Source organism: Egretta garzetta, unplaced genomic scaffold (assembly GCF_000687185.1).
Source record: "Egretta garzetta isolate BGI_Z169 unplaced genomic scaffold, ASM68718v1 scaffold120, whole genome shotgun sequence".
NCBI lineage: Eukaryota > Metazoa > Chordata > Aves > Pelecaniformes > Ardeidae > Egretta > Egretta garzetta.
Window position 1 is genome coordinate 634,635 of NW_009258270.1, and position 12,590 is coordinate 647,224.

Sequence of the window (12,590 nt, forward strand, 5' to 3'; positions counted from 1 at the left end):
ACTGAAGCCATTCCCGTGTCCAAAGGGTCAGTAAACCACTTCTCATGCCCCAAGCCCAACCCTAAAGCAGACCAAGCAGCAGTTCGTGCAAATATGATGAAAGTAGAGTGTACCTTGATGAGGAAGTTGCATGAAAACTGCAGATTTAGAGCAAGGCAGAGAAGCTTCACAGACACAGAATGAAAGAAAAAACGTAAGTGAATAATGTCCGTGACAAGGGGAAGGGAAAGGAGAAGAGATGATGACAGACAGAACATTTATAAACAATCATCTTGCCCGGTTGTTCCAGATGCAAGAGAAAAATTTTTCAAGTGTCTGCAACTTAATGTATTCGTAACCATAATAACCAACTCACTCGGCTGAAACTGTTTCTTCAATTCAGTGTGATGAAGTAACTCGGCGCTGCTAAATACTTGAGTTTCTTGTTCCATAGTTCTTAAATCAGAGCAAACGGATGACAGATCTGGACCCCTTATTAGTCCCACAGCTCCCTTGCTGTTTTAGAAATGCTGTGGCCCACCTTCATATTCTATAATCCTTTCACCAATGATTTTTATCCTGGTGGATATGAGGTCTTTCACTGCTTACTCCCTCACCCCTGTCTCTACAGCGTAAACATGCCCAGCAATGACAACGCCATCACTCACCTCCAGGCACAGCTCATGGGAATGCAAAATCCATGTGCGCAGCTATGGAGCTTGCCTTTTTAATGCAACTAAATAGCTTAAAAAGCAAAGCATGTTTTATGCACAGTTGCGCTGGTTAACGTCCCAGTTTAGCCTCGTGAAACTGTGTGTTGATTAATGAGGAGCAATGTAATAAACGTGGGATGAAGGAGCAAAATGAAGAGCTCCATGTTGTGACCTGGTCCACAGTTTGAGAGAGCTGGAGATCCCCTGCCCAAGCCTCAGGTCTTTGTACTCAAATTGCTCAAATGAAGCTGGAAACACCTATTAAGGCTGATTCTTTACAAAGATGCCTCCAGTCTGGTTACACAAAACCACCCGTAATCTCCTGGCCTTCTTATTTTAAAAGGTAATTTCCAAGCGAACCATGCACAGATGTTGTAAACGCATCATCACAGACTCACTAGTATCCTGAATCACCGAACAAGTTCTCCAGTTCCTAACTCCAGTTGTGGAGATGGCCTCTTAACCAGCATTTGGTAAAAGCCATCTGAATGTAGAACACTCAAAAGAAATTTTTGAAGAGCTGGATTAATTCCTTCCTCTTAGTTAACAAGGAAGGAATAGAAAGTGAGGCGGAAGGAAGGAAGACGCTTACACAGCAAAATGCCTTTTTGACTGGTAGAGGGCCTAACCCTGCACCATCACTTCATCCTTGCACAAGGAACTGTTGGAGTTGCTACTGATTCTACATCCTAAATGGAAAGATGCTGCCCCTAACGTACTTACTTTCACACTGACAGCAAGGTCTGGGTTTTTTCCCTTTAGTTTTATCCTTCTCCCTGTTTTCATACTGGCAAAAGGCAAGCTGCAATCACTTTTCACTGCATGAAATAAACAAAGGAATCACCATTCCCAAGTTACACAGACACGGAGCACTGTTGCACCTCTGCAATACTCCTCACATGCAGCAAAACCCCTGCACAGCACCCGTGAGCGAACCGATGGCCTGGAAGACCAGAGTTCTGGAACAGAGCTAAGTACCGCTAAGCTGAGCTTATTTCAGGGCAAGCAGAAACCAGAGAACAACAAGAGAGGGAGAAACACCAAACACCTCTGTAAATATTTCACCTAAATACAAGTAGTTTCCAGCCTTCCGTCAAGGTTAGAACAAAGCAGAAATAAAAGGTTGATTGGCTGCAGTGGCTAGAACTGCAATACTTAAATCATCATTGAAGAAATATCACACATCTTTTATGATGAAGAAGAGTAAAGAATTTCCTCAACATACAAGATGCTAATCCAAAATCACCTCGGAAAGAGTCTTCATGCAGATTTCTTTGACATAGATTCCATTTTCTTCCTATATTTAATTTCCTTTGGCTTATGCTTCATCTGCTACACTGAGTAATTTTTACTCTCTTTTTTCATTTTCCACCCTGAAAACCCACGCTGTTAAATTTAACCTCTGCGTATCTCCCTGTAATTCCCCTCTCCCCAAGCCAGCAGGAACATAATGGTTTTATCCAATTAATGCCTTTAATGACTGTTCTTTTCTTGAAAACCTTCCTTTTATCAGCAGTATGTTTCTGGCAACACAACAGTCTGAGCTGACCCAAGACTCCACACCTATCTACAGGGATACTGTTTTTCCTTCAAGGGAGGGTATGACCTCAGCGTGATGCTGCCTATATGAGCACTGGCCCTAAATCACGTAGTCAACTGAAACGGAGTCAGCCCAGATACACTCTTCCATGGCACGGTTCTGGATTATTTTTCCTAGTACGTGCTACTTCGTAGTGCCCAGACAGGTATTATTATCCTTGCAAAATATTCTGATTATATATTTACATTAATTACTTTTCAAGGCTCCACTGCTGCACATATTCGGTATTAAGGTGCAGCCGTTACTTGTTCTGATGCACTCAATGCTATTGCCTTCATGGACAACAGCCTGGAAGACAGCTTTTGCGCTGGACAAAACCCAGCATCTGAAACGCCAGCGTAACAGCTTAGTAAAGAGTTTAATATTCATTTGACTCAACAATGCAATGATGTTTGATGCATAAACACATCCAAAGAGACGAGATTGAGTGTTTGGCTACAAACCCAGCAAATTCAATACATTTCTCTTACCTATGTGGGACCAGAACCACTACTGACCTGGGGAGTGCTGGGAAGTGGCGAGCGAGGTCATGGAATTGGAAAGGTTAAGGTTAGCAGTAATGCTAAGCTGGCTCTGCACTGCGGGAGGATAGGGAGACGTGGGTGTCAGGAGGGATTCTTCACTGGTTTCCTCATCAATTCCAGGCAAATACGTGTCAATCAAGGCATCAAGAAACTTCACTATGAGCTCAGCGTAGTCTGGGATCTGTGTTTGCTGTGGGTGATGGGAGAGAAAAAAAAAAAAAAAAAAAAATTGGTTTTTATTGGAAAGGTTAAGGTTAGCAGTAATGCTAAGCTGGCTCTGCACTGCGGGAGGATAGGGAGACGTGGGTGTCAGGAGGGATTCTTCACTGGTTTCCTCATCAATTCCAGGCAAATACGTGTCAATCAAGGCATCAAGAAACTTCACTATGAGCTCAGCGTAGTCTGGGATCTGTGTTTGCTGTGGGTGATGGGAGAGAAAAAAAAAAAAAAAAAGATTGGTTCTTTTCTTCCTCCTTCTCTGTCAAGACGAGCTTTGCCCCAGAACTCGCTCTAATATCACACTGGTTTTGCCTGAAAATTTTAAAACGCACTTGATGTGACTATCTGTAAAAACCGATTTGCAGTCTTTTCCAGACTGATCTCCACGCGCACCTTAGAGCCCGCCGGTCGGTGTCATTTCAGCAGCGCGTGGAAGCACAGAGTCAGAAAAGAGAGGCCGCTTCCTTCGCGAGGTGAGCGGCCACAGCCACCTGAGCCCAGCACCTTACTGAGAGCGTCGCCTGTGCCCCCAGAGCCTAACACCCAGAACGCTGCCTGCTCTGCTCAGCCAGTTCTCGTTACGATGACTGGAGGGAACGAACGCCAGTACAGATGGGCCAGTGCCCCATTTGTTTGTTCTGTTGTAATGTAAAGTTTATCCTTATGGAATTACCATTCTTACCAAATTAATCCCTTACACTGTAAGATACACGTAATAAACTAAATCTGCGTGGCACTGTACGTCCAAGGCCCCTGAGTGAACCTGGGGGCAGTAACAAGGTGCATTTTCACACCTGACTGCTTTTACCCAACTCTGGTAATTTGACCATACTGAGTCTATCAAAATATCTGATGCAGGCTTGAAAACTGTCCTAGCTACAGGAGTGAGCTTTATATTACTAACTTGCTCATATAAATTCTATGACTTGTCATTTATCTGCATCTTTCCTGGAGGAACAACATGCTTTATACAGAAAATGAAGGCAAAGCACTCATGAACCCAAGCACAGTGTACTGTTCTTACCTTAGAAAATGGGCCAGCAAACCTCCATAACCCATTAAATCCAAAACCTACGACGACAAATTGAACGTTACCACAAAACCACGGTTCTCGACTGACAGGAAACAACTAGAACGTACCCATAGTACATCACTTGGATTTACTTAGGCATGGAAATGGAATATTTTGATTTGGAGATGCAATACTAAAAGCTGTCCAAACCATGTATAAGATAAAATTATGGCATTTTAATTTGTATATGAAATACATAAGTTGTAAAACTCTCGACATCTCAGAAGGGTCATGCAAGGAATTCTTGATGGTATTTTAAATGGTAAATTTAGTATGTAAATACACATCTCATTTAAGAAACTATGTCAACATTTTAGTTTTTCTCAGCTGTCATCTGTTTCTTATGGATCTTCCTGGGAAGTTTTTGATTAAGGACCATAAAAAAATATTTAGTTTTCAAGTGTGACATGAAAGTGAGCTTGGGCACTGGAATACAACCATTACTCTATGGAAGTTACCAATAATTAAATTAACCCCTAAGTTACAAGGCTAACTTAAAACTCATCATTTATCACCTCCATTAATGTTCTGTATTACTTAAATTCGTTGGTGGAAATAGAATACTGAGTTTCAACTTCTTTTTACTCACGCCAATGGTGTGATGCTTTGACTACTTGGTGTGCAACTGCCGCAAGCAGTTTTAATCTTCATGTCAGTAGGGTTGGGTTTGTTTTGTTTTTTTTTTAATATGCAAACTCTTATTTTTACTAGAATATATGAAGTTGGAGAGATGCCACACAAGGCTGATGCTGCTATTAGGCTTGCAATCATTCTGAAACATTTTCAGGAGTAAATCTAAGTTAAAATACAGCAGTTTTTAAAAAAATGGAAAAATACTTACTCTGGAGATAAGAAGTTTGGTATTGAGGAGGAGACTCTTCGTGGTAGACAACACTCTGAACAATCCCATGAATTGGATTCAACAGATTTGGATCCTGGCACAGCGATAAAAGGGTATTGATCTTGGAATCCAATAAATTATGCCTGAAGAAGAGAGAAGTAAAGTAAATCTGCAGTTCCCAACTGACATCAGCAAACAGCAGTTAAGGTGGGATTTTCAAAATCTCAGTCATTTCAGAAGCACAAACCAATTCCTATGTAGGTTCAGTGAGGACTCTTACGGTGTGGAATACTTTCAAAAACCTGCACTAACAATACGACCCATTAAAGCACCTACCTAGCACTTTACATTGCAAGTATTTTAACTATTTTCAGCAACAGAAAATATTCACTGGGTTTGTGTTCATGCCAGAGCTGGGATTTCAAAGCAGTTTGTGACAATTGGGGGGGTGCTGTCTCATTTGAGCTCCCTGGCACAACTCAGGCGTGTCTGGGTTGGGTTTGTTTTTTTTTTTTAAATACAAAAGCCAGTTACTGACAACTGTGGTTTCAATAACTCACAGAACCTGTCTGTACTTTGACCATTACTTTACAAAGCCCGAACACGAGCATATTAGAATGTAATTTGATTCTCCGCAGTATCAAATAGGCAATAAAGCCATGGTAAGTCACTAGACAGCAGTGATGCTGCCAGCTTTTGGAAGCAGCTGATGGCTGCACAGGCTCCCTAGCAACAGCGGCAGAATTCTCCCACGCTCTGCCAACCTGCCCGAAATTCTGACGCTGAGGAGCGCTTTTGAGGACCATCTGTAGCAGTGGTATCTGAGGACATATGGACGTCGTTGCTATGGACGTTTGCCTCAACGAGCTGTGGACAGATTGCGGCCAGCGACCCACAAGTGAGTAAGTTCTCACACATGCTAGGCCTGGTCCAGAGACCTTTCAAAGGAAGGGCCAAGTCCAGAGTCGTTAAAAGCAGAGTTTTAGGTACTTACACAACAGGAAAGACCCTTGGGAAGACAACGCTGGCTTCTGCTAAATACTCATACAGAATCCGCTGGTCAAACTCATCGGTAGTGTACTTCACTAATGTTGCCTGTCATAAGGGAAAGGATTAAATTAGCACGCTTCTAATTTGATTTGAGTAATTATAGGCTTTTGTCGTTGTTGTGGCTTTAAGGTTTCAAGATTTCTGAACAGCAGAAAGCAGCATTACAAAAGATCACTTGATTCCATGTCCAAAGAGGACATAAATTTATTTCATGTGTATGTGGGAGACAATAAAAACAGTTGGTAACAGCTTCTACCCTGGCAAAAAATTTAGCTGGTCGGTTTTTGACAAAAGCAGGCAACTGAGTCTTTCTGAATTACATCAGCAATGGTAACTGCATTGGCACATCTGAAGCAAGCATTATCATACGGTTCCTATATTACTAGCTCATAGCTTTTAAACTGAATTATGCCAGGATTCCAACAATTTTCACTTCTTAACTTTTTAAGTATAATATATTAATATCCTTTTATTATATAAAATTAGTTTGTGATAAAAATCTGCCAGGAAAAAGGGACAAGTGTTGGACATGTTCTACAAAACAATGCAGAATAATGAAAATTCAGTATTTTCTCTCAAAGAGCATTTAAATACATTTCTAGAAAGTTTGAAGAATGCCAACAAAGGAACAGACTTGCACACAACAGCGACTCTGATCCATACGAATTCAGAAACACTGCAAGGAACACGTATGCTTCTTTGGAAGATCAAAGAGAATCAGAAAATAACAGACAATGCGCAGAAAGAAGGCTTACAAGAACTGTAAGCAGCAGTGCTTGAATTTTTGGGTCAGTCAGAACTTCTTCATCGAGGAGGACATTTGACTCAGAAACAGAAACTTTTCGAAGATGTGGGTGTTGCTGCGGTGATATTCTCTGGGTTTCTGCCAGATAAAAAAAGAGCAACTCATCCAAAGCCAAGTCAACCCAAACCAAAATAGAGTTAGCTCTTGCACAACAAGTTCAGTCATACGCAAACTGTAGAGTTCACCAGCCTTTTCATAAAGTATAAAAGCAACAACTATGCTTTTAGCAGCGCTAGACCACTACATGGGATGTATTATCAAATGGCAAACAATAACCCCAATTTCCTATTCAGTGGAATACAGGCCCAGGGGTGGCAAGTACCATATTCGGGGTCAGGCAGCAGACTGACATCGGATACAACAGAAGAACCCTGGTCTTGCATTGCAATTGGGGGTGGGGGCACAGGAAGCAGATGTGGGAGAAGATGAAGAGAGGCATTCTAGGCATTAGGTCACGTTCCATGTCCTGCAGAAATTTGCAGCTAGGACTTACTAACTTATAAGAAGCCAAATTTTACTTATTTCATTTCACTCTTGTATGCGGTACTTAATACCTGCCCCTTATTCTGTGTCTGCAAACTGAGCAACTCTAATTCAAACCTCAGTTGCCAGTGATATGGAAGGCTGTACTCTCCAGAAGCCACTGTTAAGAAAGATATTTCTCCCTTACCTTGTAGTAACCTAGGCAAATAAACATTGAATTTAGAAATAATCCTTTGTATATATATACAAAGCGTTTATAATTAGTATTCTTAAAATGTTAGTCCTGTTTCTCACCCATTTCATAATCATTTTCGGCTACTCTCCTCATTTTGGGAGGCGTTGTGATTCCAGATTCCATGTCTTGCCTTTTAGGAGCCTTTGTGTCCGATATCAAATGGTCAAAACTTTTCCTTGTACCTAAAAACAATTTATCAGGCAATTAAAAACATTAAACCTAAATCCATATTCTAACTATTCCTGATTTTCTGGCCAAGCTACTCTCCTATCTACAGTGTATTGATAGGAATCTGGGGACATTTTCACCATTTTCAGGGATGGCAGAGAAAATACGATCACACCATGCCGCTCTCCATCACAGTTTCCAAAATGCTTCACGATACATATGAGAAAATCATGCAATTCATATTCAAATATGTAAGCTGTGGGCATGCTATGGTTTCCTGGTCAACACATCACATCAAATAAACATGCCAAAATGTGATTACTGAAAAGGAAGCAGTAAAGGGATTGTAATGAAAGAGATGTCCCTCTCCTTCCATATACACCGTGTAACGTAAAAGGGTAACCACACGTTATGCAAAGCAACTCATCTCGTTTCTCTGATATTAAGACTTGGCTTATAAACATGATGCACTGAGAAGCCATGAATAAAAATCAGATTGCTTCCAAAACATCTAAAATGTTTTGGGATCATCTCTTCTAGCATAAGGTAGAGTACTCAATATAGCAGCTAAGCTAAGGTCCTCAGCTCCTTGGTTTTGTTGAAAGAGGGCTGGTGGCAGAAAATTCACACTGTGGCTCTTTAGTATCTGCAAGACCTTTTTTTCTCCCCCTCCCCTTATTTTGCCTTTTTTCTCCCCTTCCACATGCACATTTTGAGTGTCACTCTTGCACCCCCCCCTCCGTGATCAACAGAACTGAGTTAGTCCTCGTTAACCGTACAGTGTTCCCTAATTTGTATTTTGCAGGAACCGCACATATTCCTCTGAATCGGGAATAAGCATTTAAAGTCAGCTTAAATACAAGTATAATATTTCTCCAGTAACACTTCCTGAGGTATTCTGTAGACAAATTAGTAAATTAGTTATCTTAATAACCTAGAAGCTTTTTAGTGTTCGCTTGTGAAGGCTGCCCCATATCCAAACTCATGGATTTTCGTGTTCGAGGGCTTATCTGTCCCACTGTCGGGTAACTGGCAGCCAGGTGTCTGTCTGACCCCTTTGGTGATGACCATGGTTGATTTTCCTTTAGTGTCCTGAAAGTGCAGAGAAATTAAATTAAGAAAATCTTTTAAACTGTGCACATAGAGGCATAATTTTTTTTCAACTAGCCAAACTATCCTTTATTAAACCCATCTTTCCTAACAGGTTAATCTCCCCAAAATACACATTAAGAAACAGTAATTACTTTGCTTGCAAAAATGTCTGAGCTAGTGATAACTAACAATCTGATATGAACATAATGATCAAGAGAGAAAAAATAAAGCAATGAAAAGACGACAGGCAAATCAGCCTATGAGGCAAGATGAAAAATATTTAATAATCAGCTACTCCATACTGGATGCTAAAAAGAGGGATACTGAGTAAAGTGCTCCCTGTGGAGAACCTGGCTTTCCACGTCACTTCTAGGTTGATTTCTGTGCTTATCTCTGTGGCTGCTTATAGACAGGCTGTAAGGTGTCAAGATTTTTCAACGACACGGACCAAGCGATTACTTAGTACATGCCCTGAAGCTCTTGAAAGGACGAACTGAACTTTCTTCCCCAATATAAATGAAAAATTAGGTGAAATTAGGTCTTGTAGAAAGAGGTCAGCAAAGAGTTTAAGGACCTCCAAAGCAGGTAAGCTCTGAAATAGCTTTACAGATCTCAAAATTAAATCTACAGGAAGCCGATACCCAATTTCTCTGTCAGTCTTGATCACAGTATCACAATAGCATAGTGGTCTGGAACCAGTAAGAGAACCTTAACCGGCTTTAGGAACATGGGTTTCGGTTTTCAATATACCACAGGTTACCTCTAGATAACTTACACCGAAGTAAACAGACATTGAAATTTGGATAACTTATCTAAAAGTTAGACAACCAACCTATAGCTAGTGTCACTGTGATGTATGGGATATGTATCCATGGGAACATTTTCCATTGAAACGTCTGTCAACAAGAGAGACTTCCTATGTTTTAGGCTGCAGCGACTTCGAACTTCCTCAGATACTGTCAGCAAAGCTAAAAATTCAAAGAAAGCTAACGTGAGTTTTCCACAGCAGGAACACATTGAAGAATGTAAGCAATATTCCATCAATTTATTTGTTTTACTCAGTATAAAGACCACCACTGAGATGTAATTACACCTTACTGAAATGTACAGATTAAAAGTAGCTCGTTTAAAAAGAGTTATGTTCCCCATCCAGTTACAGTGACATGATTTAAACATTTGCCCTCACATGGTTAAAATTTCTACTTCCAGACCACTAGAAATTTGAAAGTTCTAAGGAACACACTTAAACCAAGAAACCTTCAGCCTCCCTGAAATATTTTCCAGGTTGCTCAGTAGGTCCTACGCTGGCAAGCTTTCCGTCCACAAAAGCTTTAACTCACGTACCCCAGCCCAGCCCAGCCTCTTGTCCATCTCCAGTTACAGCTCCCTTCACGCTGGTACAATTTTATCAACCTAAACCCATAACAATTCCCACAATGGTCCACTCCTTTTCAGTTAGCACAAGTTTAAAGGAATGTTTGTACGTTTAGTTTTACCTGCTAGGTAAGCCACGCTCTGGGTGTTCACCTCAAACTTGTCACAGTTCCTATGCTTGTTAACCAGAGCTAGTAGTGTGTGTAAAATCCTTACTGTTCTTGCTACCGTGGTAGGAGAAGGATGCCTGTACCCTAAGAAATGAGGTTAAGAAATCAAATAGTGTACTTAATTTTAATGCATATTTATGAAGCATTAATATATTGAAAATATTTATGAATATTTTTAAGCATGTTCTCAGGAAACGTCACGTAAAGGGTAAGGAAGCACAATGCTAACAGAAAATGGACCATCAAGACGAATTTTTTCTGTCCCTCCCCCCCAAATCACGTAATTTCAAATGTCTGCACATATATCGTATCTATTATCTCACAAATCAATCTTCTAAAAGAGACAGTGAGCCTGAAAACGGGCAAACACACAAAGTCAGCATTCTGGGAAGAAGTAGGAAAGAACGTGCCCGTGGGGGCTAAGTCCTTTAGTCAAACCACATTTATTTCTGAATCTGTTCTGCGATCCGAGTTACTCAAAATCCATCACCCATGTTTTTTCCCCTTCATCTTTGGACTTGTTTTTATCTCTGAATTAAGAGTGCTCATCTAAAATGAGCAGCATTATGTATGCTTACCTTTCAGGAGGTGGCCCACTAGTGCGAAGTTGAAGTTGGAGTTGAAATTCAGCCCAACAAAATGATCCATCTGCTTGCAGTGCCATTCGAGCGGCCTCCTGATCTCCATAAACACCTCTTCTGGGCTCTGACCCAGAAAAAATGAAATACAGGAATACATCATCAAAAGTTGCTCATCATATCTCAGGTTGTTGTTTTGGTTTGGGTTTTTTAAAGTGACAGAACAGTAATGGTAAGCGTTCACGTGACAACAGCAAACACACCCTTGGTCAGAACACATCCCTACATTTCTGTTCCACTTTAGAACAGAAGAGCAGCTTCATCTCGACGCCTGAGTTTTACTGTTGGCAGTGAAACAATTCCTAACACAAATTTCAGTTTTAGTTGCTTAACTACGGCCCATGAGGACACGGAATATTTTCTTTTTGAACAGCTCTAACAGCTTACGCAGACGAAGGGTTAGTCACGGCTGACTGCCCGCAGCTTACCTTATCATTGAAGACTCGAAGGCTGTCCAGGGTGTGCAGATTCTGTTCCAGTAGTGCTGTACCTGCTGAGTACAAGTTTACCTCATCCAGCTGCAGTACCGCCATCGCTACCCAAAAGAGGGCCTTGTGCATAGGGGAGTCCTGGAACGAAAGAGAAACCCCCACGATTTCACTTTCAAGTCAGGTCCTGTACGTCAAAGGCAAATAAGACCGACAAGTGGTTTTTCTACGCGTTGCTATCCTCCCTGCAGCAGGTTCTGTCCGCAACCACATCCATTCCATCAGTACAGCCGTACACAGGAACCTGCCCTCTTCATGCACTTAACAGGTGAAGAGTAGAAAGCAAATGAATTTCAAGCCTTTCCCCTCCCCCAAAGCCATTCCTTCTCTCTTATATTCCTTCCCTTGCTCCCAAAAATGTCTGACGCACATTGCCTTACACCAGACTGGACAGAAATGGGTCTTTCATTCTTAATTTGAGAGCACACGCGGAAGATGGAGTGCAATTCTGTACATAGAACTGGCCAGGCAATTTCTTCTCCAAATCAAAAAAGCATGCGGGAAGAATTGGCATTCAACAGATGCCGTGTCTCTTAAGCAGCAGATTTTTCTAGGAACAAGTTTTATTTACTAACAGTAAATACATGAGGCTCTTCATTAACAGCACACCCATTGGTAAGCTGATCACATAACGAACATGAAAGTAACACACGGAGGGCTACCTTAATACCGAATCAGGTACGACCAACAAGCCACGATCTATCAGCAATCAAACACTTGAAAGCTGAGACTGAAAGGCTTTTGGGAAGAACTGAAGACAGCCGGCAGCACGGTCTATGCCTGTACCGCTATGGCCCAGTTTGATGAAGCAGAACAGTACGTTCTAACGCGTTTCTGAAGCCTTTGCACAGGTCCCACAGACAAACATCTGTGACAGTTCCCATATGTAGCACTTTCGAGCATGAGTCATAGCAGTGAAGTGTGAACTTCAGATACCACAACGCTTGGTTATATTTTTGAGATGATACCCATAACTATAATTTTCATTTATAAAACATGTTCTCTGTTTACTCTAAAAAGCCAGTTGTTTACCTTATTAAGAAGAGGCTGCAGCTTGGTGAGTGCTATAACCGTAGCTTCTATTAGAACTTGGCTATTATAATTATCAGGGCCTTTTAAACAGCTCTCAAGTCCCTTTT

At 41.2% G+C, this 12,590-nt stretch overlaps 1 protein-coding gene across 1 annotated transcript in view; it reads right to left on the reverse strand.

Moving 5' to 3' along the window:
• Positions 1-2,781: 2,781 nt before the first annotated feature.
• NF1 (neurofibromin 1) overlaps positions 2,782-12,590 on the reverse strand; it is a 95,086-nt gene continuing 85,277 nt past the window's right edge. The window contains 12 exon segments of the mRNA XM_035889630.1: positions 2,782-3,234; positions 4,060-4,106; positions 4,949-5,091; positions 5,943-6,043; positions 6,754-6,881; positions 7,581-7,703; positions 8,624-8,781; positions 9,614-9,749; positions 10,278-10,409; positions 10,904-11,030; positions 11,392-11,532; positions 12,484-12,585. Coding sequence (XP_035745523.1) covers positions 2,782-3,234; positions 4,060-4,106; positions 4,949-5,091; positions 5,943-6,043; positions 6,754-6,881; positions 7,581-7,703; positions 8,624-8,781; positions 9,614-9,749; positions 10,278-10,409; positions 10,904-11,030; positions 11,392-11,532; positions 12,484-12,585 — 1,791 coding nt within the window.